Source organism: Hordeum vulgare, chromosome 6H, assembly GCF_904849725.1.
Source record: "Hordeum vulgare subsp. vulgare chromosome 6H, MorexV3_pseudomolecules_assembly, whole genome shotgun sequence".
Lineage (NCBI taxonomy): Eukaryota > Viridiplantae > Streptophyta > Magnoliopsida > Poales > Poaceae > Hordeum > Hordeum vulgare.
Window position 1 is genome coordinate 20,394,038 of NC_058523.1, and position 26,201 is coordinate 20,420,238.

Below are 26,201 nucleotides of genomic sequence, written 5' to 3' on the forward strand. Positions count from 1 at the left end.
GAAACGACGGCAACCGAGCAACGATGAGCACTACCGTGTGATCCTGATTTTTCCATGTTCCTCTATTTGTTCCATATATATGTGCTGCTGTGTGATCCTGATTTATGGGATTCGTATGTAGACATGTATGGTTGTCAAGTATGGAGAATTTGTGTCATATGTGCTGTCATTTATGTGGCTAGCTTGTCAATATATATTGTTATGTTGTCTTTCTTAAAAATATAAACGAAATGTTGTCAAGACTTTGAATTTTATGTCATTTCATTTTTCATTTTGTGCTTTCAACCAAACACCGGAATAAAACTAACCCATTCTACTTTTTTCTCTAACCGAACACTGAAACGGAACCGACCTATTCCTAAGGAATGAAACCATTCCATTCCATGACAGCTGTTCGGAATCCCACCAGCTCCGAAGAGCTGCGGAGCCATCAAACTGACACTCCGCAAATTTCAACTATAAGTCCATCAGCTTCGGGAGTGGAGCTGTGGAGCGGAGCACCTTCGAACAGTGCCTTAGTATAAGGGCAGTACTGGGCGTCGGCGTGCCGACGCGAACGCTCGCGCCGGTCGCAGCGCGTCCGTCAGATCTGCGGGACGCATCATTAGATCTATCCATGCAACAATATTTTCTCGTTGCAGCAAATTTCGGTCACGATGCAGCAATTTTCGTCCACGATTGCAACAAAAATATGGTTGCAGCAAAAAAACATCAACGTGATCGTAGCAAAAAAACGACGCTGATGATGCGTGGTAGCAAAACAAAATGTGGGTTGTAGCAAAAAAACATCAACGTGATCCCAGCAACAAAACGACGATGATGATGCGTGGTAGCAAAACAAAATGTGGGTTGTAGCAAAAACAATCCGGTGAACTAGAGTTGCAATTCTGACGAACGTGTATGTAAATTTTTTAATAAACGGTTGCAGCATAAAATGATAACTGTGTAGGAAAAATTAACACAGTTGTAGCAAAAATGCGACAAACTCGGGTTACAACTAAACTTGGATGCAGCTTTTTTAGTGAACAAAATTTAACAACAATCACCAACATTTGCAGCAAAAATCATGTCAATAGTAACAGAAAAATAACAGTTACAATAAAAAATAACGCTTCGCAACACAAAAGGAAGGAAGGATCACACACGGGATCGCACGACCGGCCGAAGCTTTCGGCCGGCGCGCAAACATTTTCCTTAGAGGATCTCCAACAGATGCGCTTTGAAGGTAACATTTGGCGTTCGACATTTTTTTTACACAGGTGGAAATATTTTCTCTGACAGTGAACTCGTATGTCTTCTTTTCTCGAACTAGGATGGAAAATACAAACTTGTCTTCGATCACTGGTCCAGCGTGCCGGTCAACCTGAGCAAATAGTCCAAAATAACTGCAGTTCCCTTGCCTGATTCCATCTCTTTTCTCCTGTTTCCCAGGTTCTCAATCTCTCGCTCAAAACGAGCGTCCGTCGTCGAATCCAATCCAACTTGTGCTTCTCCTCCAACCCCATCATCGTACGTACGACCGCCTGCTCACTCACCACCGTGTGAAGTGCCGCTCCTCCATTGGCCCTGACGCAGGCACCGCACGACACGACACCCATCGACTCTACCATGGCGCCGGGGGAAGCAAACACGGCCACCGCCGGTGCCCCGGCCCGCCGCCGCCGCGTGCTGCTCTTCCCGCTCCCGTACCAGGGCCACATCAACCCGATGTTCCAGCTCGCGGGCCTCCTCCACGCGCGCGGCTTCGCCGTCACCGTCTTCCACGCCCGCTTCAACGCGCCCGACCCGTCCCGCCACCCGGCCTACGGCTTCGTCCCCGTCCCCGACGGCTTGCCCGCGGGCACCCCGGAGACGGTGGCGGCCACCATGGAGCACATCCTGGCCGTCAACACCTCCTGCGAGGCGCCGTTCCGGGAGCGCCTGGCCGCCCTGCTGGCCGCTCCCGGCGCCAGGGACGAGGTCGCGTGCCTGGTGGCCGACGCGCACCTGCTGGCCCTCGTGCGCGTGGCGCGGCGGCTGGGCGTGCCGACGCTGGTGCTGCGCACCGGCAGCGCCGCCTGCTTCCGCAACTTCCTGGCCAACCCCGTGCTCTGCGAGAAGGGGTACCTCCCGGTGGGGGCGGAGTCGCAGCTCGACGCGCCGGTGAGGGAGCTGCTGCCGTACCGCGTCCGGGACCTGATGGGCGCCAACAGCAGGAGCCGCCACGAGCACGAGCTCATGTGCGAGCTGCTGTCCCGGGCGGTCGAGGCGGTGCGGAGCTCCGCAGGGTTCGTCCTCAACACCTTCGACGCGCTGGAGGCGGACGACCTGGCGGCGACCCGGCGCGACCTCGCCGGCGTGCCCGTGTTCGACGTCGGCCCGCTCCACAAGCTCTCCCCGGCATCGTCCAGCAGCCTTCTTCAGCAGGACCGCTCCTGCCTGCACTGGCTGGACGCGCAGGCACCGGCGTCCGTGCTCTACATCAGCTTCGGCAGCCTGGCGAGCATGAGCGGCGAGGACCTGGCCGAGGCGGCGTGGGGCGTGGCCAACAGCGGGCAGCCGTTCCTGTGGGCGCTCCGGCCGGGGCTCGCCCGCGGGGCCGCACTGCCCGACGGGTTCGCGGCGGCGACGGGCGGCCGTGGCCTGGTGGTGGGCTGGGCGCCGCAGGAGGAGGTGCTGGCGCACGGGGCCGTGGGCGGGTTCTGGACGCACGGCGGGTGGAACTCGGCGATGGAGGGCGCGTGCGGGGGCGTGCCGATGCTCTGCCGGCCATGCTTCGGCGACCAGATGGGCAACGCGAGGCACGTGGAGCACGTGTGGCGCGCGGGCATCGCGCTGGACGGCGGCGTGCTGGAGCGGGGAGCGGTGGAGGCGGCCGTCCGGCGGCTGATGCGGGGCGAGGAGGGGGAGGGGATGAGGGGGCGCGCCCGGGAGCTCCGGAGCAGGGCGGCCGCGGCCGTCGCCGATGGTGGGTCGTCCCGGCTCTGCGTCGACAAGCTGGTGAACCACATCCTGTGGCTGTAGAAGCCTGGGGCAAGGGGATTGATACCGAGAAAGATTTCTTCTTATTACAAGACGTGATTTGATCCGCATATGTTTGGTAAAAGAACAATCTTCTCCTTTAATCATATCATAAATGGAAAGTGTTCAATTAGAACATGAAAACGTGACTCAATTGGTCTTAGTTAGTCTTCGGGACGGAGTGGAAGAAGGGCGGAGACTCTCGAACGAGGAAAAGGATCCCTTCGAAAGAATTGACCGAGGAGCCGTATGAGGTGAAAATCTTATGTACGGTTCTGTAAAGGGAGATTTTTCATCGGAAAGAGGTCTACGAAGACTTTTGGGAAAACGTCGACGTTTGCTGGCTTATTTGGCAAAGAAAAATAGAGTACGTTATAAGAAATTAATCGGTCAGTTGAATATTCGGGAGCAGTAATTTAATCCTTCAAATTTTTTTCTTGTTTTATTATTTTTTTAGTAGTCTTTATAGTAGTCTTAGATTTTTCATTTTGATGAGCCTCACTTTGAGGAATTCATGGAATAATCCATTTTCATGGAATAATGAATTAAGGAAGAAAGGATATGAGTCTACCGCTTACAAAAAAAGATCTCATGATAGTCAATATGGGCCCTCAACACCCATCAATGCATGGTGTTCTTCGACTGATCGTTACTCTTGATGGTGAGGATGTTATTGATTGTGAACCCATATTAGGGTATTTACACAGAGGAATGGAAAAAATCGCGGAAAACCGAACGATTATACAATACTTACCTTATGTAACAAGGATTATAGAGAGATTGTAGAAAGGGGTAGGATAGTTATTTTTGCAAGAGACTTGAATTCCTTAACTTAAGAAAGAAAAAAGAATAAAAACCACTCCGTACGTAGCATGTAGCCCCTACGACTGTACCACGAGAGCCCACGAGAGTTGTGTTTGCCCCGCCTCTCGACCAGTTTTTTTTTTTTTTTTTTTTTTTTTTCATTTTGTCCGGATCCGCGTCTACGTACTTCAAAGCGGACAGTCAAATTGGAGCATTGCTTCATGTACGACAGAAAATACTCCTTCCGTTTTTAAATACAGAATAAAATAAATAAATATATATTTATATACATTCGTATGTAGTTTTTTAATAAATTTTTTAGAAAAACTTGTATTTAAAAACCAAGGGAGTATATGATTTCTATATGGAGGAGTACGGTCACCGTTGATCAACGGTTATTCAGGATGGGTTCACGATGGATTGCACCATCATACGAAAATCAGACCTGCTTTTATCGTACGTGAGGCTATTCCGTTCAAATCGCCTTCAAACATTCTCAGGCAACTGCAACGCACGACCCTAAAATCGTCCGCCCAACGTATGATTTAGAGGTAAACCAATCCAATCCATGGACCAACACGTGGGGAACAAACTGACAAATATTTGTTTTTGATCCGCTTTTGATTCATTTTTGGTCCAGGTTTATGTCACATTTGCGATCAGACGGATACACGTGGACGTGCGCGACACGTGTCCTTGTCCTCTCTGCGTCCGCCTATCGGGGACACACCCGTCCCTTTTTCTATCCCCCAACTCGGGCCGCACACCCCGTCCCACTCTCATCTCGTCCCTCATCGCCTCCAACGCCATTTATCTTGGCCGTGTAGCTGACGAGCACGGCCGTGTGCTCGGCCACGCTTTCTCCTCATCACGAGTTGTCCAACCCCCCGCCCTCCTCAGCACACGTGACATCCGGATTTGGAGCAGATCTCGCGAAATTTGAGCGCGGCAGGCCACTAGAGGCCGCGTCGTGCCATGGACTGGCCGGGTACCGGCCTGCACAGCTCCGTCTACGCCCCCAGGCCGCATGCAGGTACCTAGTCCACTTCTAGCCGCTCGGATCTACCCCGCCACCGTTTCGGCGACAAATACACTAACGACCAGTGTCCGGGATCGGTGCCGGTCCAAATGCTCGTTGTCGCACTGATGTCGCTCATAAAGTGTGATGACTGTTGAGGTCTTGCGCCGCGTGTCTAACACACCGAAACATCCCAGATGGGTGTTTATCAAGTGTCAAAAATGATGGGGTATATGGTAGTTTAGCTTCGGTTGTGCTTCCAGATTGGGTTCGTTTTCTTACAACCACATAGTTATTGTGTAGGTTGGATGCAAATTTTGGTTTTGGAAAGAAGAATGCATCGGTCTACTGGGAGCACACAATTTAATAGAAGTCCGTGCACTTCTTGCTACAATAGAGGCTAGAGATAAGACTAGGATGTGCTGAAGGAACGTCTAATTCTTTAGACTCAAAGAAGAAAGAAGCATTCAAGATCAAGACTCTGTAGACCAACAACGAATGCATCAGGAAGACACTAATTCAACTTAGGGGAGCAGTTGCAAAAGTTGAATATCTTTTAAAATGTCTTCTTGTGGTTCTTGTTATTCTAGCCAAAATTTTGTGAATGTTTTCAATGTATCAAAAAATTATTGATTAAAATAATAAAAATGAGAAAAAAAATATATATGCAGACGAGATAGGACCGAAGACGCGGACGCGTGTTGGGCGCCTGGCCGGTGCAAACACAAAACCGGACGGACATGACCCAATTTCCACCCTCAAACGGACAAAATCCAGACAAAAACGGATATCCATTTAGGATTGTGCGTTGGAGTTGCCTAACCATGCTGTCCACATGTAATTTGGTATCCAAAGCTATCTCGTATCGGTCCGTGGACCAGTCAATTCTCTGCGTCAACAAGCTGGTGAACCACATCCTATCGCTGTAGAAGTCTGTCAGACTCCGTAGGTAGGTTGTAGTTTGTACGACTGTACGTGTGCCACGAGAGCGCACGAGTGTTTTGTTTGTCGCAAACCAATCTATGGGCCTGTTGGGATCATGGGTTAGACCCACGTTAAGGTAGTTGAGGCTCAACTAGCCCTAGAGAGGTGCTAATTGAAACTAGTTGTGATGGAGCCTATAAAAAAATCTTTTTTCCCAGGTCAGCCGCACCGAATCCCCTATCCACTCGGCCCTCCTCCCAGTGCTTCCGTTCTCATTCGTCCCGTTGCCCTGTTCACCCGCCCCCGCCGGCCCCTTCCGCCCGTCCCGTCCGCATCCATCCCGTCGCCCATCCGCCTCCATCCGCATCCATCTCGTCGCCCATCCGCCTCCATCCCGGAAGTGGGTTTTAAACTCCGAAAAAGTTTTGGACATTTTCGGCAGTGTACCGGGAGTGACGAATGACCTCCGGGGGTCCATCAGGTGGGCCCACTTACTCCAAAGGGTCTCATGTGTTGTGGGAGGACGTGAACCAGCCCCTAGTGGGTTGTCCGAAGTCCCCACTAAAGCCCAATGGACGTGATCCAACTCGATGACGATCTCGCCTCCAGAGAGGGGGATTTTTCATCGTTGTCATCACCAACCTCTTCTTCTTCATCATCATGATCTCTCTACTAATATGTGAGTTGAATGAGACCCCTACTTGGCGTGCATGGGAATTGAATGAGACCCCCTTATGTAGTAGATACCGAATTTGATCGGATTTGATACCTAGTACTCTATATGCGCCGCAGTTGACGTTGTTATGTCATTTTTGTGTTTAGTGCCTGACACTGGGATCCGATTGTCATAATTTCAGATTTAAACTCGTTATGTTTTCATGAATATATACATATGTTTTGATCATATTTGCAAGTTGTATTCACTTGTTACAGTTTTGAACAGGATACCACTAAGTGAAAATAATCAAAGTATCAAGGATGACGGCTAGGATTTGAGGATTACATCTACTCATAGATTTCTTAATACTCCCTCTGTTTCTAAATCTAAGGTGTATTAGTTTTTGAAAAAGTCAAACCTTGTCTATATTTGACAATTTTTATACCAAAATATATAATGATTTGCAATATTAGATATATATATAATATAAAAATATATTTCATGATGATTCTAGTGATAATGATTTGGTATTCTAGATCTTGATATTTTTGTCTATAAACTTGATCGAAGTTAGTGAAGTTTTTATTTTATTTTAAATAATACACCTTACATTTAGAAACAAAGGGAGTAATGCTTTGCTTCAGTGTTTTCTAAAGAAGTATCTGAGTTAACCTTAATTTTTGTTAGGAATCCAACTAAATTTGAAGTGTAGAACGAAAGATGTTGTGTAACTTCTTGTAGCAAGCACGTCCAAGTTCAACTACATTCCGAATATATGTCTACATATTATTGATGAATTAAAGTTTTACAACTATTACATAACTAGAGAAGCTACAACCAGACCCCTCAAACCTGTCACAAACGTCCGGTCAAGCCGCACGGTCACTGATCGGTCACAAAAATTTAACCCAGACGGACCTCTCAAAGCGGCCTCAAACGCGCGGGCTGACCGACACCCTCCATTTCCAGCCCAAATATGGGGCGGATATGAGGGAGCCCGGACGCGTCGGGCACGCCTCCCTCGTCGGACCCGACATCATGACCTTACCTTAAATTGCACCAAATTCCCCGAACCCTTCCTCCTCATCCCGTGCCCGATCCCTCGCCGCCCAGCACCCTTGCTCTCCATCCTCATCACATGTCCCGATCCGCCGTCGTGATTTATCCCACCCTGTCCCGGACCGCCCCGATGGAGACGCACTCCGCCTCGTCCATCGACGACCTTTCCTCGCTCTGTCTTGCAAGCCGGAGAATATTGTCCGTAAGATGCGCCGTCGCCGGCAGCGACACAGGCAGGCGGAGTGGCGGCGCAGGTACATGCGGGCATCGTTGACGAGATGTTTTCCCCGACGCACCAGGATCCCAGCACCCCATCCGTGCAAGCTCGAGGAGAGGTTGCAACTCTCACGTGACGCGGAGGATGCAAAAATCATGCTCACGGATGAATCCATCTTGGATGAACATGCAAAAAATGGCTTGTGGAGAAGAAGAAGGAGGTCAACGACCGTACATCGTTGGAGGCGGTGAGGGCGGCTACGACTGCGGCAGCGGAGCAGGCGGCCATGATGCAGGTGGAAGACGCAGCCCGGATGTGGACGGCGATCGTTGCGAGGATGCAGGCGGATGAGGCAGTCCGGATGCACGCAGAGATGAATGTCCACGTGGAGTAGGACGCATGAATGAGCTCGTCCGGTTATTAATTTTATTTTGACATTGTCCGTTTATTTGAACTATGATATCATTTACTTTTGTTTAAAATTCAAACAATTTATATCATACATGTATAACTTCATATGAAATACACGGAAAAAAATGAAGGCTTGCCTGAATGCGTCCGCCACGTGCGTGGGCGTATAGGTGACGTATAGGGAACCGGATGCTCTTAATTCTATCCGTGCAACGCCCATTAATCAGTAGCAGACGAACAGTTTCCATATTTCTGTTCTTGAAAACTACTCCCTCTATAAATTAATACAAAAACGTTTAGATCATTAGTTTAACGATCTAAATGCTTTTATATTAAAAAAACGTTTATAATCATTCGAATTATCTTTCTTTCTCGTAAGTCTCCTTCTCCGTGCGCCACGTGTGTGTCAGACTGCCCACCGCTTCACCCAAACCTTATCTTATCTCTAACGAAGCTCCTCCTCCACTCGTTTCTTCTGCTTCCTTCCTCTTACATCTCATCGAGAAGAGATTAGCCATGCAGTACTCGACCGACGGCGGCGGAGCTGCAAGCAGCTCTCGACGCCGATGACGGAGCTACAATGGAGCGCTCGCCGCCGCCGACGGAGCTGCAATGGAGCACTCGCCGCCGGCGACGGAGCTGCAATTGAGCGCTCCAAGCCGCTGTCGGAGCTGCAATGAGCGCTTGGAGCCGACGATAGATCTACAATGGAGCGCTCCAAGCTGTTGTCGGAGCTGCAATGAGCACTCGGCGTCGACGACAGATCTGCAATGGAGCGCTCCAAGCCGTTGTCGGAGCTGCAACGAGCGCTCGACGTCGATGACAAATTTGCAATGGAGTGCTCAACACTTGCGGTGGAGTTGCAAATGGATATGCAAGTCGCCGGCTATGAGATGCAATGGATCGCTTGACGCATGCGGCCGAGCTGTAATGGAGCCGCAAGTCGCCGGGTATGGAGATGCAATGGAGCGCTTGACGCATGCGGTCGAGCTGCAATGGAGCTGCAAGTCGTCGGCTACGAAGCTGCAATGGAGCTTCATCGGAATTGCTCGAGTACCGCATCAGCACATGAGGTGACGAAGCTGCAAACGATGCTGCATTGGAGCTCCACTGGAGTTGTAATGGAGCTTCGCCGGACGCATCGGTGCTGCGTTGAGCTCCGTCGGACGGCCATCGGCGTACCATGAGAGTTGCAGTGGAGCTTGTGTCGGGATTGGATCGTTGCGGCTGGAGGTGTTGTGCGCTTGTTGTTACCATGACATTGCCTAGGATCCAACGGCCATTCCAATGCTAATCCAATGGCTGTTAGAGAAATCATCCGGCGGATTTATAGCAGCCGCCTTTATATTAACTAGTTAAATGCCCGTGTCTTGCCACGACATACGAAATATTATATGAGAAGATTACTTGGTAAAATAATTCACTCACGGATGGTAAAATATTTTCTGCGGGAAGCTACATCTTTTGTTTTTTTAGGTTCTGGGCATACCAGTAAGTCATTGATGTTGCCTGGATTGCACTTAAATATCATTCATGTCTTGCAAAATCCAGATTCTAGTATGTTATTTCTGATTCTATTTATTTTACAATGTATAGTAACTTCCTCTTGCTGACAAAACCTGATGCAAGAGTAAAGTTGATTCCGGCACAAGACATCACTTATGTACGACATGGAAAGCCTTTTGGTAGAACAGTTGGCTCAGCAAAGCTGCAGAAAAGACACTCCAGACGAAGTGTCACTCCTCCTCCGAGTTCGCGTAAAGTTTCTCTTGCGAGGTCAACACCACTTACTCACAAGTCTACGCCACCGTTTACCTCCAAGGCCATGCCACCGCTTAATCACAAGGCTTCAGCGCCTTTTACTCATAAGGCCACAGCATCTCTTAATCACACGACCATGGCACCTCTTACTCACAAGGCCGCGGCTCCTCCTACTCACAAGCCCACGACACCGCCCCTTCCTGGTTCCTCGTGTCTTTCTCCTAATAAGAGAGTTGAGACAGCTCACAAGGCCACGGGACCTCTTAGCCCCAAGCCCACTACACCTCCCCTGCCTGTTGCATCGTGTCTTTCTCCTAAGAGAGTTGAGACAGCTGAAAACAGGCAACCATTTTCTCTCAATCGGCCATCACCACTCTACAAGGCTGTCCAGAGAGGTGCATTTCCTCCATCTGTTTCACGGAAAGAGTCAGAGATGAATCCCATCAATCCTAGTTCTGTGCATGTTCCTCCTGCATATTCAAGGAAAGTCCCTCTTCATAGAAAGGCAGAACCTTCTTCTAAGAGTGTCAGCACACTTGACAACAAAAAGTTATGCTCTACAAACAATCAGGCTGCACTTAGATGTCAACCTACAAAAAGAGATGCAGATCCTATTGTGGAAAAAGAAAATACTGTGAAGCTTCCATTACTGAGCCCAACATCTGTGCTTAGTTCAAGTTCCACCGAGGTATGCCCAGATACTAGATCAAGGTCTGCATCCAGACTAAATTTGTTTGATGAAAAATGCAAGCTGGACTCACCGCAGCCTGAAACAAACATACCTCAAGCAAAAAGCCCATAGTCTACAACTCCAGCCCCATATGCTCAACTTCCCAATGATTTGAGAGCTGTTTCCTCCACTAAGATCATTGTCAGGAATGAGAGACAAACGAACCAGGAACCATCAATTACTTGTAACATGTCTTCAGGTATAGTTATTATCCTGAAAGTAATAAATTGCAGAATCCTGATGCATGATTTAGCTGTAATTTTTTAATCTACGTATATAAAACAAATGGTATGCATGATATTTGCTTCACTTAGTTCTAATCCACTCGGATATATATTGCTGCATGTGAAATCTATGATGGTCAAGAAGACTAAATGAATCGAATACAAAGTTCCCTAGCAAAGCGTAGGTGCACAAGGATGCTTTTATTTGATGATGAACTACACCTCTTCCAAAAACAGTCGACCCAAATGGCAGCCCTGGATCGATTATCTTGTTTCTATCACAGGTGATGTTTTTATTCCCTGTTCTGATCATGGAAACATGACTAAAGTTGTTGAAGGACACCACATGCATGTCTATTTATGACCTTGCTAATATGATATCGTTTCTTCTTGCCACCATATGGGTATGCATAGTATGACATGGTAAGTTGAGGCAAACGTGAGAAGAAATTAAATACTCGCGTACACACAGGGTTGTAGTATATAGTTCCCTTGTGAATGTAGCAATATATATGGTGTACTGGTGATGGACCGGGTTCCACTATCAGCAAAATAATTACCGAAGGTTCACTACAAAGTGTACATGTTGCAACTGTGTGTTAATGGGCTTACACATGGTTTCATCATTCTGAACCAACATCAACTGTTGGAACTCTGGCATATATTTCTCATCAATATGGTCGCAAATTATAATACATTCTCATGTGCTTTAAACTGTCTTGTGCATACTCTGCCATCTGCTGCCTAATTAATTCATTTTGCTAGACAAGCTTTACTTGCTTTCTGAATCTTACATCCACCTTTTGTTGGCATGAGAGGTGCATAGTCTATATTCGCAACCATTTAAATATTTTATGTTTTATTTGCTAAAGCTCTACTAATTTGTCTTTGGATGGCAATAGATGATATGTGTATGTGGGGCCTTCCTTTATGCGATGTTGCGGTTGGTGCATATCCTTTGACCATAAGATCACAAGAACTTTGAAATGACAAGTCAGGTATGTTGCCAGCCATTCAACTTACAAATTCCACATGTCGTACTTCTGGAAAAACAACAAAATACGGAACTCAAATTGCACAAATTAATGGGTGTTCATTATTCATTTTCCAAGACTATAAATGACAAGTCAGGTATGTTGCCAGCCATTCAACTTAGAAATTTCACATGTCGTACTTCTGGAAAAACAATAAAATACGGAACTCAAATTGCACAAATTAATGGGTGTTCATTATTCATTTTCCAAGACTATGTGAACGCATATCTGGAGTCCTGAGTCGTTATCTCAAGGATATTCTTTGCTAACTCGGGCTATGATCTCGACACAGACAATGGCAGATAAATAATAATGCCGTGTATCTTGAAAATATATGTGCACAATTAGTTGCAGCCTTTCACCTTATGAACACGTTATATTTTTTTTCAATTACTGGAAAATGAAAAAAGAGTTCATGATCCCCTTTCACCTTATGACGCCCACCCCGAGCGAACGTCAGTAGTTCTTCCGCTGCTGTTCTTCCACTGCTCGCCGGGTGTTGTTCATAAAACACCCCTGCTGGCCGGCTATTGCTGCATCAGGTTAGTTCTTTCCGGTCCTGCGTCTGACTCCTTCTCTTCACCCGTACTTGGAGGTGGCCACCATGCAGGGGGTGTTGTGCAGCCGGTTGCTGATCTTCACCGAGTCGATGCCCTCCGTGTCCATGGCCTTCTTCCACCAGTAGCGAATGACTCCTTGAGGTCCTTGAGCTTCGAGTTCTTGCCTAGCTTTGGGCCCTCCTTGGACACGTTCTGTAATCTTGTCCTCATAGTCCATGTGGTATTGCATGATGCACGGTCCACGGGGTCGGTGAAGTAGATAACCTGCCAGAGAAAATGGGGTGTCATGTTACTTCACAAGCTTGATACAGATTCCAAATTAAACGGCTTGCAAAGGCCAATCCCAGCACTAAGTATACAGCTCCTGACAGGGGTGAGGAAGTTTTTCCATGACTTTAATAGGTGACATCTCTACTTTGTTATATGCGAGCCTCAAAATATCTTGACTTTGTACATCAATTTAGAAGGGACCAGTGTTCTTACCAGCAGCTAATAAAGCATCTATTCCTACCTACCAAAAACATAAGACAAAAAGGAAAAGAGAAAGGCATTCAGTATTTGTTTCCAATTAAATTTACGGATGAACCAAGGTATATTATTGCTACTCCTTCGAGGTTGTGTCAATTAGGTTGGATCAGATAAAGTACCATTATAGGACAATTAGAACCATGCAAAAAATGGCAGTGCACATAACCATAAGAAAACCTCCCTCCCAGTCCCACGTTTGGCTCATGTTAAGAATTTCTTGTGAGAATTGATAGAAAATTAATCTCCTCCAAAATAAATCAGATACTAAGCAACATGGATGCTATGATTTGCTATCCACAAGGTATTGTTATTTTTCTCTATCTGAAGTCCTAATCAGGTGTGTCACCTAACTCACTTATCTTACTTTGAATCGTAACGAGTCTCGCACTATCCTGTTTGTTTGCTTCTCATGCCTATCCGCACACTAAAAAATAAGTGCAGCATCAAAGTAATAGTATGCATTTGTTCTTATTTGATAATGGTGTTACGGGAAAGATCAGAGTTTTGTTGATGAAACACATCCCTTTTGTTAAAAATAGGTTTGTTTGAATATTCATTGGTAGCAGCAGGCTGCTATGAGGTAGGCACCATATGAATTGCTGAAACTTGTGAGGTGTTGACAGTTTCTGCCAATTAAACCAACCTGTTCTCCCCTCGCCCCTTTATTCTAAAGATTTATCACACTCAGCATCCCTGTTTCTACCGTAGACTTTATATGCCTTTTTCAATGAAAACTTTGTATGTATCCTAATCATCGCGATTGGCAATGGAAAAATGATGTCTCAATCGACCATAGTTATTGTTTAGTGGAGGACATATCCCAATTTCCAATTCCAGGATTAATCTCAATTAAATAAGAGCGACATAATGTAAATGTTAAACCAAAATAATGGACGAACCAGGCTGTACTCCAGCTTGCACGTTTGATCCCCGCTCCTGATCCAAAAATTCCTTTCAAATCAGGCCTCTCCCTTTCAAAGCAGGTGTCGAATTAATTGATCTGAAACCTAAAAAAAAGGTCTGAGAACCAAGCCAGCTTTCAAGTAGTAAAAAGCAGGCATTAAGTTGGAGAGTTGTGATGTATTCCTTTTTATTGAAATAAACTTTTTGGCAAGTTCTGATATCCTTTTTATTTAAATCACTGCCAGCAACCGAGCTGCTGCATTTCTGCAGCTGGTTAAGCTTAATAAGGCACTTGCTGATGCTGAGATGACAATAAAACTCAAGCCAGAATGGTAGCACCTAAGAGCATCATCTCCTATCCACAGGTTCGATTCACCTCTTGTGTGTGTTCGTGTGATCTGCTTTTCTATAGTGCGATGTTGTGTCCCTTAAACCGGTTTGGATCATGCCGCTGAAGTCCAAAACTCTCGCGCCTCAAGACTTTGCACCTTTACACACTAAACATGGAAAAGACCGCTTTAGCAATTCTGATGGTGATTTCCTTGTCTTGCTTGGTTTAATTTTTTGCTCTGACGAGTTTCTAACAGCTAATTATTGTTTCTCCAGAATCTTGGATTAATAGAGGAATCCAAGATTTCAAGAACATTACCTTGGAGGCCACCAACTAATGTTTTCCGTGTCAAAGAGGATGTTCGTCCTATATTCTGGTAATTTTTGTTTCTGATTTTTTCTTTGTGAAAGCTGATTGACTATTAGTACCACACATATACTCATTCAATCTTGTCTTTGATATAAGTGAGCAGGGCCAACAGACCAAAGAGTTACATTTGAAGGACCACTGGCTGGGATCAATACCCACAGGGGTGGTGCGGTGATTCCAGGAACCCATCATACGGAGCCCTTAATGACCACCAGGTAATTTCATTGTCTTGTTGTTTGAATCTACAATTATTGTATTCATAAACAGTTTTGCACAGACACTGCATGCAACATCTTCATAACTTGTAGACTCTGTCTTCCAGAAAGAAATATAGTTGAAAGTGAGCATTTACATAAGATCCAGAAATATTGGTTCAGCAGAAAATATTGTATGCCCAACACTCTTCTTGATGGGCTCTGTCTATTAGTTTTCTACGAAAAGAAACATTTATCTATTTCTTAGTACCAATTAAACCATCTGCCCATGCAACATAATTCAGTTGTTGGGCATTGGCTATTCACTGTTGCAAAGATTACCTATAGTAGTGGACCTGCTTTTTTGTGATTTAAATTTCATAAAGTTATAGTTGTATGTGATAACATATCCACTCTTTCACAGTTCACACGGCCACGTGGGCGTGGTAAGAAGCTCCAAGAGGAATGGGCTGTTCCACTGAAATCTGTGCAAGACATTAATGAGGTAACTCTTGAACTACATGATAGTATACTATTGCAATGTATGCCATACAAACAATTTCAAAGTGTCAATGTTTTTGCTAACCCACCTTTCTCACCTACAGTGGTTCGTAAACTTCTGTGAAGGAAAACTTAAAAGCAGCCCATGGTCTGAGTTAGATGGTCTTCAACCCGAGACAACGATAATTGATGATCAGTTGGTGAAGATGAACTCAAAGGGTTTCCTTACCATCAACAGCCAACCTGCTGTAAATGCAGAGAAATCTGAGTCTCCTAGTGTTGGTACGTCAAATTTGCTTTGCTGTATGCTTGGTCTTCTTCTGGTACTGCTGGGAGCAAGGTTTAGGTAGAGATGATATTCTCAGTCATAGTAATGTTTTCCTTACTAAGAGATAGTAATGTTTTCCTTACTAAGAGATAGTAATGTGTTCCTTACTAAGTCATAGTAATGTTTTCCTTTCCTGAAGATGCGTATATATTCATCTACCTGTGACTTGGCAATTTGAAAGTATTATCCAAATATGCCTCTATTGTAGCTCATGTTGTCATGATTGTCTATTTATTAATGTTGCTTGTGCTAAAGTTTTGCCGATCCTTTAAGGTTCCTCTTAAATTCAGGATAGGCATCGGAAGCATTAGTAAGTCAACACGGTAATCAAATAATCAACCCCTATAAAAATCAAGTTTTTAAATCTGCAGCTTCTTAACATGCTGGAGTTCCTTCCATCTCATGTTGGCGGTGCTTATTTATTTTTAAATTTTCACTCAGCTGCTATCAGCTTATACAAATGCTGTAGATCAAAGGTTGTAATCACCATGAGTTGAAGAAATCTGTACTATAGGAATCCTGTAAGTATCTAGCATGACACTATTCGTAAGAGGGACAGATGGTCCACCTATATGTTTTCTTCATACATGTAAGGATACCTTGATGTAACAGTAGGGATTTCTTCATTATGTCAGGGAACTTCAAATAAAAAGGAGAAGAGTTGTTTATAACAGTAGGGATTTGTTCTTCAGTTCATATATAAAGTTATAAATCCAACAAACCTTCTGCCATCAAACCCACCGCATGCATCAGGCGAGGCAAGGTGCTCTTCTCCAGGGATAGTTTGAAGACGAGGACGAGATGACGAGGGAGCCAGCACAAGGCGCGAGAAGGTGCTCCTCTGCTGCGGCGAACGGCGATCAGGCGAGGGAGGCGATGGTGGGCGAACGGCGACCAGACGAGGCCCAAGAACGAGCAGCACGAACGGCGACCAGGCGAGGCCCGCGAACAGCGATCAGGCGAGGCAGGCGATGGCGGCGAACGGCTACCGGCGAGGCCCAAGAACGAGCACCACGAACGGCGACCAGGCAGGCGAACGGCGGTCAGGCGAGGCAGGCGATGGCGGCGAGCGGCGACCAGGCGAGGGAGGCGATGGCGGCGAACGGCGACCAGGCCAGGCAGGCGAACGGCGATCAGGCGAGGGAGGCGTGCGTGCGTGGGTGATATTGTAATCAACTATGGACGAGGCGGGCGTGCGTGGGTGTGTTTGATTCAACTGTTTTGTTTTGACTACGAGGTGGGGAGTGGAGAAAATGACCACGAGGTGGGAGGTACTGGATTGGTTTTTGGACGGGGAGAAAAAAATCGGTTTGGTTTTTGGAGGGATGGGAAAAATCGGTGGGAAAAAATCGGTGTAAGGCAAGTGCTAGCGAGGGGATCTGTCGGTCGAACCATCACGACGACGGCAGATCCTCCTTTAATAGTAGAGATTTATAGTATTGCTGCTACATATTAAAAATATTGTTCGACTTTTGTTAGTAGAAGTATGTAAAAAATGTAGCGAATTTCGTCAGGTTTCAATAAATATTGTTCCGTCTGCATGGAAATCGTCCTTTTTGTTGAAATTTCATTGGAAATATATGCGGCACGGATGATTTAGAGGTCCGCGGTGGGGAAAACGAAAGAACACGACGCACGCTGGAACGGCATCTTAGGTACGGACGTGATCGATCGCGGGCATCTTATTTATTCAGCTCGAGCTTGACGACTAGTAGTAAGCAGCGGACAGCCAGCCGGGGCCGGTAGCTCAGTGCTGTCCGGGCAGCTTCTCCTTGATCTTGTCCACGACTCCCTTCTCCTCGCCGGCCATTCCTGCGTTCCCTTGCTGCCCGTAGTCTCCGCCGGCCCCAGTTCCCGCGGCCGTGTGCTGCCCGTAAGCCCCGCCAGCTCCAGTTCCCGCGGCCATGTGCTGCCCACCGGGGAGCTTCTCCTTGACCTTCTCCTTCACGCCCTTCTCCCTCCTCCCGCCCATGCCGTCATCCTCAGCAGACTGCAAGCACGTAACGGAAATAAACAGCTGGCAAAGACGTACAGGCCGAAGATGCGCATATGTCTATAAAACACAGAGGTCAAAACCGCACCGAGCTGGAGCTGCCGGAGCGACGCAGTATCCCGCCGGTTTTACGCTCCTCCGTGCCGTGCTGGAGCTGCCCGCCGGCGCCCGTGAACGCCCCGGCGGCGGAGCGCGCTCCCATGCTTCCGTGCACAGCCACCGGGTCGCCGTACTCGTCGACGGCGTGGTCCTGCTGCCCCCGGTACTCCATCCAATCACCTCTGTTGAGTTTGCTGCTGGATCATCTATCCTCTGCACCGGTCCCAAACTGGACTCTTGGTCAAGTTTTGAAGTAGCTACTTCAAAAAAGAAGGCTCTCAAGATCTTCTCTTTGCCCGATTTTCTGTTTGTAGCGCTGCACGGTGGGTATTTTTATGCTGCGGCGCCAGCCCTGACCCAGAACGGGAGGCCACCCATGGCGCATACGTGGTGGGTTGGGAGGCGGACGTGTTAGCTATCCTCGACGACAGACCGGCAAGTGTGTGTATGCGCCGTGGCGCCTGGAGCGTGAACGCCGGTGACTCCACGGATCAGCTCGCGGGTGTTTTTCTGGCAAAATTGACAAAAATGACCCCTGGCGGAAAGAACTCACGGAGTGACCTTTCAGAGAAAATATGTCACCCGGCTAACCCTTTTGTGTGGCGCCTGACACCTCGCCACACTACACTGTGTGACGCCTAGCCGTTCGGCGCCACACCCCTGACCATCTGGCAGAGAGGGCCCACCCCCCAAGCCGTGTGACGCCTAAGCCTCAGGCGTCACACATTGTAATGTGTGACGCCGAGAGCTTATGCGCCACACAATGACTTAACAGGCACGGGCCAGCCCCCTCCCCACCCCTCCCCCAGCCCCCTCTCCCAGCCACGGGCCCCTCTTCAAATCCTTCTCTAAATCACCAAATCTGAAGGTTTGGATCGGGCATTTGTTGTCCAATCACTCCCCTAAGGTATCCCCACCTCTTCCCTCATTCTCATCCAAAGAAAAATCTTTTGTGGTCTTTTTTTTGCAAATTTGAGGAAACCTTAGTTTTTCATGAAATGTGGGATGTATATGATATTGTTGTATTTGTTTGTATGTTAGGATAAGGGGTATGATGGGGTTAGGATTAGGGTTGTTTGGATGTTTGCATTATGGTTGTTTTAGGGTTAGGCTATGGTTAGGCTAGTGTTAGGGATGTGTGGTTGTGTTAGGGTTATGATGGGGTTAGGGTTATGGTTGTTTGGAAGTTAGGCTAGGGTTATTGTAATTGTATGATTGCTTATAAAAAAGTTTTATGTTTTGTTGTTTAGGGATGGGAAGAACATGTGTTTATGTTCATCACGTGGACAAGGATGCCTTTTTAAAATACAATATTGATCCGGACCCGGATGAGCTTGACATGGTGTTCCATTTGTGTCCTAGCTATGGTGAATTGTTGGAACAAGTCCCAAAGGATTTGAATTGGATGGACCCTAGTGATGTAGTTGAGTTTGATGGTAGGCATAATGTGGGATTCGGAATGCACATTCGTTGGAAGACCATGCATGTCAACTCCGAGCAACGTTGGCTTGCATACAAGGATACGGTGGCCGAATCACTAGACAAGGCTCTAGAGTTATTTGCCATCAAAACAAATGTTCCTAACTTGTTGGATTTGAACCGGGTTGCCTCTCCGATTGTTGAAGCTATTTCTGCACCCATCAACGAAGAGGCCAACATTGAACCTCTTTCTTGTGTCGATGAGGCCAACGAAGAGGTCAACATTGAACATGAACCATTGGTAGAGGCTACTGATGAGCACGATGATGATGAGAATGATGGTAATGTTCTTCATGACAACAATCTTGGTGATTTGGACAAATATAATTTGCAAGAGACAATGGACCATTCTATTCCGTACTCACGTGGCTATGCCTCTGAGTCTGACGATGAGGGTCCCGATGAAGAAGTTGATGAGGAAGGGTTCACGGCAAAGGAGGCTGAAGCTTTCACGAAGGTATTAAAGCGTGATCACCGGACACCATTGTTCGAGGATCTTAGCCTTGCAGATGAAGCCATGGTTGATGGAGGCGAAGGCATATTGTTTGGAGTTAGGCCACCTTCTCATCGGGACACACATGGGAAGAATATTATTTTGCCGGGGTCAAAGTTCGAAACATTCTTTGAACTGAAGATGTGGTTGGATGAATATTCTGTTACGCATTATAGGCCACACAAAGTTGTTCATTCAAACATGAAGCTGCGTTACACGGTTGCATATCAGGATAGAGGGTGTCCTTGGATTGTCCGTGCAAGACCATGGAAAGGAGGGCCAGGATGGAACATTGTCAGTTGTATGCCTCACATGTGTCGAGGCAAGAGGGTTGATGGTGCCCTTTCGTCGCAAAGCCATAGACAACTCACCTCCGAGTTCATCGCTTATAGGCTTTCCAACTCCATCTCCTCTCTTCCTACAATGAGCATAAAAAGCGTACAAGACCTTGTGAAAGCCCTCTTTCACTACGAGGTGAAATATGGTAAGGCATGGAAAGCAAAGCAAGCCGCATTCAAGATGTTGTATGGTGATTGGGAGCAAGCATACAACCGCATACCTAGGTTGTTGGGAGCTATTGCCCACACTAACCCGGGCATGGTTCATGTGGTCGAGCCGTATGGGGAGAAAACAAGGATTCTCAATGGAAATAGGGTCCGCATATTTGGCCGTGCATTTTGGGCATTTGAGCAATGTGTGAGGGCTTTTCAGTACTGTCGTCCTGTCATCTCCATCGATGGCACGTTTTTGACCGGACAATTCAAGGGCACTTTGTTGGTTGCAATAGCAAGTGATGCCAATAACCGGTTGATGCCTTTGGCTTTTGCTTTGGTTGAGGCAGAGAACAATGTTAACTGGGAATGGTTCTTGCATATTTTGAGAACCAAAGTATTACCGTTTGAGAGGGAAATATGTGTCATATCGGATCGCCATCAAGGCATACTTAACGCGGTTGACATTGTCATTCCCGGCCATGCTCCTTTGCATCATCGATGGTGCATGAGGCATTTCTGTGCAAACTTCTATCGGGCATGTGGTAGCAAGGAGTTGGCGGATGATCTTCAAGATTGTTGTCAAGCATTTTCGGACAAACGATTTGCAAGATTGTACAATGCTTTGCTTGTAAACAAAAAACTTGATGCAGGTGGGCTTGAGTTTCTGAACAGGCACATTAAACTTCGGGCCAAGTGGGCACGAGCTTATGACGAAGATGGCCGAAGATATGGTCAAATGACAAGTAACATGGTAGAATGCTTCAACCGGGTGTTGAAGGGTGTCCGTGCGTTGCCGGTGACGACAATAGTTCAATACACATTCGACAAGTTGAGAGCATACTTTCTAAAGTACTCGCAAGAAACAAATGATCAGATTGCGGGAGAGAACAAGAAAAAGTACAAGTACCAGTTTCCACCAAAGGTTGACAAATGGATGGTATTTCAATCACGGAAGGCTGACTCCCAAACGGCTACCCTGTACAACAACGAGGATTGGACATACCAAGTGAATGAGCCCGAAGGAACGACAAACGATGGCCAGCAACACAAAAACAGGGCGTTCAAGGTATCTTTATCCTTGTGTGATTGCTCTTGTGGGAGGCCAAGGTTGCTTCATCTCGCATGCTCGCATTTGTACACGGCAGCTCGCAGTAGGAATGTGGACGTCAACCATCCACTAACCGTGAGGGAGTCCGAGTTCTCGATCATGAACACGAAGCATACATGGGCTCCTAGATTTGAACCATACTTTGACCAATCACAATGGCCGGAGTATCATGGAGTACAACTATGGCCCGACCCAGAGTGGAAGGTTGTAAAACTGGGAAGACGAAAGACAAAGCGTTTTAGAGGAGACATGGATGGATGGGGCCATGGTGGTGGCAGAGAAATGGGGAACAACCAATTCCAAGAGCCTACTGAGAGATCACATTGTGGAGAGTGCGGTGTAACAGGGCACAACACAAGAAGGTGTACGACGCGAAAGAAGAAGTCCAAAAACAATGATTCCAGGTCAAGCCAACCAAGTCCTAGCCAACCAAGTTCTAGCCAACTAAGTTCAAGCCAACAAGGGACGGGTCAAGGAAGCACGAGCCAACAAGGGACGAGTCAAGCAAGCACAACCCAACAAGTTCCTACTCAACATGTTCCTAGCCGACTTGGGCTTACTAGAGGACGTGGTGCTAGAGGCAGTGGTAGGTGGTGCTAGAGGCAAGGGTGGGATAGGTCATGGTGGTGCTAGAGGCAGGGGTGGGATAGGTGGTGGTGGTGCTAGAGGCAGTGGTGGGATAGGTGGTGGACTTATTAGGATTGGTATGCGTGGATACCTACGAGGACCATTTCCGTATGTCACATATTTGACTTATCTTTATCATGTTGTTTTTATTCTCCTTTGTGTGTTATTTTACTAACTATGAGCTTTGATGCCTATTTTGTAGGTATGGCCGCTTCTCAACCCAACAAGGCAAAAGCGGAGTGGGGGGAGGAGAAGGATGCAGCCAGTGAGGAGCAGCGGTTGATGGAGAGGGCTGCAAAGAAGTTGAGAGAGGAGGATGCAGCCGAAGCACGAAAGAAGAAGGATGAGGAGCATAAGGCAAGGATGGATGAGGAGTGGCAAATGGAACTTCAGCGCATGAGATATGAGGCTAGGATAAAGGAGAATGACAGGAAGACGCTAGAGAAACGTAAAAAAGAATATGAAGCTAACTTTAAGAAGATGATGGCAGAGGGCGCAACAAAGAGAGAGCGAGAGCATCAACGCTTCACGGAGAGGGTTAAGGAAGAGGCTTCAAAAATGCGCAAAAGGGAAGAGGAAGAGGAAGAAGAGAGGAAGAAGAAGAAGGGAAAGGGGCCTTGCTCGACCCAATAGAGACGGATGCTTCTATTCTCATGCGCGCTTTCATCTTCGAACCCTATGTGTTGTTGAACCCTATTTGCTGTTGAACCTTGTTCGCTTGCGCGCTTTCTTACTATGAAACTCCACTATGTATGCACTTTTGGACGTATGTTCTTTAAGAACCCTATGTATGTTTGAACTCCACCCTCTTTGTGTTGTATATTTGAACTCCTCAAGCACTATTTGTGATGTATATTTGAACTCCTCTCAAGCACTATGTGCTGCAGTTTTCAGCATGCGGGAAAGAAGACGTGGAAATTTTGGCGGGAACGGAGGAGGGAAAGGTGGCGGGAAAGGGTGTGCTCAAAATTTGGGGGGAACGGAGGAGGGAAAGGTGGCGGGAAAGAGTGTGCTTAAAGGTTCCAGCAGGTTTTCACATGTGTGGCGCCTAAGCCTTAGGCGCAACACATGTGCAACGCCCAAGGCTTAGGCGCCACACATGTGAAAACCTGCTGGAAGCTGAATTTTGACAGCAATACAACTTTTTCACAGCATATATTTTGACATCATATATTTTGACAGAAATTTAAAACATATGTGCAACACAAACAACAGAAGTGCAACACCAACAAGTGCAAATGATTGTTCACAAGTGCAACATCAACACCAACACAAGTTCACAGCTCCTAATGGTTCACAACACCAAGTAAATGGTTCACAACTCCAAATGGTTCACAACAAAAGTAAAATGGTTCACAACACAAGTGCAACACCAACAAGTGCAAATGATTGAAAACTACAAATGGCTCCGGTTCACATCTTGGCGCCTCGTCTCCTCTTAGAAACTAGCTTCTTTCTTCTCGAAACTACAAATTGCTCCGGGTCATCCGACTCATCGTCATCGTCATCGTCATCGTCATCGTCCATGCTTCTCATACTTGACAAACGAGAGCCCCCGACGACCGAGTTCTTTCCTTTCGCATAATCATCTGGTGAGTACCGCCTAAATTCCTTCCTAGGCTTCAACATGTAAGCGGAGCGTCGGAAAGCCTTCAACGTCATCCCGTCCGCAACCTAATACATATGAAGGTTGAAAGTTCAAAGTTGAAGGTTGAAAGTGCGCAATGTTTTATGGCTATGTCATACCTCAGGAGTGTCAACATCATCCTCTACAGTATTTCTTTGGGTATTAGCTGCCGAGGTAATGTCACCATCGTCCATACGAGCGCCGAAGAAGCTGAATCGTCTAGAGTATTTCTTTCGGATGAACCGGATCTCGAAGGTGAAACATATTCAGGGTCACGGCAACCTAAAATGTTGGATAGGCGCCGTAACTTCTTGCCCTGTTCCTGTTAGATTCAAATATAAATGACATATATAAGGTACCGTATGTTGCATTCGTGGGCAAAATAATAATAATGACACAACACCTTTATGAAAAAACGAAGTGCAGATTCTCCCTTTTTTCCTCCAGGTGTCTTCTCTAGAATATCTTCAGACTCATCAGCTTGTTTCTTGACCTCTTTGCGCTATGATCACAAGACAATGACATGCAAGTGAATAGGTGTACTAGCATTCATACTTAACATAGGTGAGCACACTTACCACAAAGTTCAGGACAGGGGCGAAGGAAGTTTGGTACCCCTCGCGAATTAACTTGTTGTAATCGCCTTGGGCAAGTGCATCGTACTCAGTGGGTTCTTCCAATATGTCCTCCTCGTAAGCCGGCGGACAAATCTCGACACGAGTACTCTCGTGAAACCATCTTAAGTAGTTGTTGAACGCAAGCGGACAATGCTGGCGGTGCTGGGTTCGTTGCGCACTCGAAGCTGCCTGCACACTTTGCTCGAACATAATGACATAGTTCTTATGATGCTTATGCCAATCCTTGATCTTTCGCTGCCTCCTCCTATCCAACCTGCTTTTAACAAAACCCATCAGTAGCTCGCTCAACATTAAGGACAAAACTAATCAGTACTTCTTTATTGTGCATGATTTTGTTACCTGTGAAGCTGTGTGTCCATGTCCACCCACTCCGGCAGGTGTGGCTGAAACAACCCAAATTGATGCATCACACGATGCGGGAGATGAAACCCAACCGCCCAATTGCATATAAGGGGACAACACATTAGCCAAAGATGTTTTTCCTGCAGGCATAGTGGATTGAGCTCGAACGTGTGTGCATCACCAAAGTTTGGCCCGGCACCATATGGCTGCCATTCCACCTACAACACAACATAAAAGGCACAATTCATTTTACTCACAACATAAAAGCTGGAAGTCAACTCTGAAACCATCTTACCTGCTCGGGGGTAAGCGAATCCATCTCGTTGGTGTATTTCTTGTACAATAGGTTCACTTCGCTTGCCACCTCTGATACCAAGTCCCACTTGTAAGCCCATGTAGGAAGCCGTACAGGGTTGCCGTGGTCATCTCAGGTATTCCGCTTTGAGATTTTAGGGCGTCCAACAGGCAGGCGTTCCCAGCTCCATACTAAAAGTAGGAGCATACAACCACCAACTCCACCGTCCTTTGTGGTCCTGCGACAAGCATTGTCCAACTACAAGTAACAACAAACATGCATCAGTTTAGCAGAAAAAGATAACAGAGAGTACTTAATATTAAACAATTTATTACCTGCCGATACAAGTAAGCCAGTGCGGCCGAGCCCCAACTGAACTTGTTGTCGAAAACAGTCAACGCCTTCAGCCACATCCATGGAGCATTCTTGCCAGTGCCGTTAGCAAAGATAGTCCTAGAGATGACGTACCACATGTACACGCGAGCATACCTCTGGATCACCTCGTCATCTGCGTCCTCAGGACAATGAGCAAAGTTCACGGCAATCCAAGTGAAAGGAGCGCCGGCCGGGACTCTATCTTTCTTCCCTCCATCTTCTACCTCCGGCTCCTGCGGCGACATACCAATAAGGGCCTCCATTTGTTGCCGCCATCCCTCAGAATCACTGCTCATACAAAGAGGCTTCCCCTCGATCAGAAGTGCGGTGATCATGGAAACATCTTCAAGAGTAACTGTCATCTCTCCGGTCCGGAGGTGAAAACTATGTGTCTCCGGCCTCCAACGATCAATAAGTGCTGTGACCGCCGCAACGTTCAGATTGGGCGTTGACCGACTCACAAGATGAATGAATGGAAGGAATCCTGTCATCTTGATGTATGGGGTGTACCGCTCATCGTACTGCATTACAGACGATGCCCCATGAGACCGGATCTTCAAGGGCGTAAGCTCCTGCAAACAGATAGGAGTAAGTGATATCAAGTGCTTATTACATTTTCAAGTGCTTATTAAATACATGTTTTTTTTATCATATGATCTACTTACCATTTTCTTCTCTGACATGAAATAGGCCCGGTGTTCAACATCATAAACATTATTCAGAAGCCACACCATCCTACAAATCACAAAAAAATACTCATATTCAAAAAATTGCTCATCTACTAATCCACTCATCTACATATTATTCAAATCCTAAGAACTCATATGAATCTACTCATATCCTAACTACTCAAATCCTAAGAACTCATATGAATCTACTCATATCCTAACTACTCAAATCCTAAGAAATCATATGAATCTACTCATATACTAACTACTAAAATCCTAAGAACTAATATCCTAACTACTCATATCAATCTAGTCATATACTAACTATTAATACTAACTACTAATATGAATCTACTCATATCCTAACTACTCAAATCCTAAGAACTCATATCCTAACTACTCAAATCCT

General features: G+C 46.6%; 4 protein-coding genes and 1 long non-coding RNA gene across 8 annotated transcripts; 3 read left to right on the top strand and 2 right to left on the bottom strand.

The window, feature by feature from the left end:
- The first annotated feature begins 1,515 nt into the window (after nucleotides 1–1,515).
- Nucleotides 1,516–3,003, top strand: LOC123401928 (DIMBOA UDP-glucosyltransferase BX8-like). Its single transcript, XM_045095795.1, has one exon. The coding sequence runs from the start codon at nucleotides 1,609–1,611 to the stop codon at nucleotides 3,001–3,003; it is 1,395 nt and encodes a 464-aa protein (XP_044951730.1). The 5' UTR covers nucleotides 1,516–1,608.
- An 11,048-nt stretch (nucleotides 3,004–14,051) lies between these two features.
- LOC123401854 lies at nucleotides 14,052–16,787 on the top strand. 4 transcript variants are annotated; one of them, XR_006611193.1, is made up of 7 exons: nucleotides 14,052–14,196; nucleotides 14,289–14,364; nucleotides 14,438–14,538; nucleotides 14,635–14,746; nucleotides 15,150–15,230; nucleotides 15,331–15,508; nucleotides 16,247–16,787. It is a non-coding gene; the product is annotated as an uncharacterized LOC123401854 (long non-coding RNA). The 4 variants fall into 4 exon arrangements; XR_006611192.1 differs by lacking the exon at nucleotides 14,289–14,364 and having other exon boundaries at nucleotides 14,628–14,746; XR_006611190.1 differs by lacking the exon at nucleotides 14,289–14,364.
- A 304-nt stretch (nucleotides 16,788–17,091) lies between these two features.
- Nucleotides 17,092–17,956, bottom strand: LOC123403738 (dehydrin DHN3-like). The gene is made up of 2 exons (XM_045097651.1): nucleotides 17,636–17,956; nucleotides 17,092–17,544 (listed from the first exon to the last, which is right to left on the bottom strand). Exons 1-2 carry the CDS (start codon nucleotides 17,816–17,818, stop codon nucleotides 17,302–17,304), a joined length of 426 nt encoding a protein of 141 aa, XP_044953586.1. The 5' UTR covers nucleotides 17,819–17,956; the 3' UTR covers nucleotides 17,092–17,301.
- A 4,095-nt stretch (nucleotides 17,957–22,051) lies between these two features.
- On the top strand, nucleotides 22,052–22,480 carry LOC123406060 (vicilin-like seed storage protein At2g18540). Its single transcript, XM_045099555.1, has one exon. The coding sequence runs from the start codon at nucleotides 22,052–22,054 to the stop codon at nucleotides 22,478–22,480; it is 429 nt and encodes a 142-aa protein (XP_044955490.1).
- A 2,598-nt stretch (nucleotides 22,481–25,078) lies between these two features.
- LOC123404695 (protein MAIN-LIKE 2-like) lies at nucleotides 25,079–25,918 on the bottom strand (the record flags this gene model as incomplete). The annotated part of the gene is made up of 2 exons (XM_045098644.1): nucleotides 25,790–25,918; nucleotides 25,079–25,696 (listed from the first exon to the last, which is right to left on the bottom strand). Coding segments are annotated over exons 1-2 (747 nt in total), but the record flags the coding sequence as incomplete, so codon positions are not given.
- Nucleotides 25,919–26,201: the final 283 nt, after the last annotated feature.

Excerpts from the sequence above, each read along its gene's own strand:
- LOC123406060 (XM_045099555.1), top strand. The coding sequence starts at position 22,052 with ATGGCCGCTTCTCAACCCAACAAGGCAAAAGCGGAGTGGGGGGAGGAG.
- LOC123403738 (XM_045097651.1), bottom strand. The coding sequence starts at position 17,818 with ATGGAGTACCGGGGGCAGCAGGACCACGCCGTCGACGAGTACGGCGAC. Across the intron at positions 17,545-17,635 it reads GCTCCGGCAGCTCCAGCTCG|TCTGCTGAGGATGACGGCAT; the intron begins GTGCGGTTTTGA and ends ACGTGCTTGCAG.
- LOC123401928 (XM_045095795.1), top strand. The coding sequence starts at position 1,609 with ATGGCGCCGGGGGAAGCAAACACGGCCACCGCCGGTGCCCCGGCCCGC.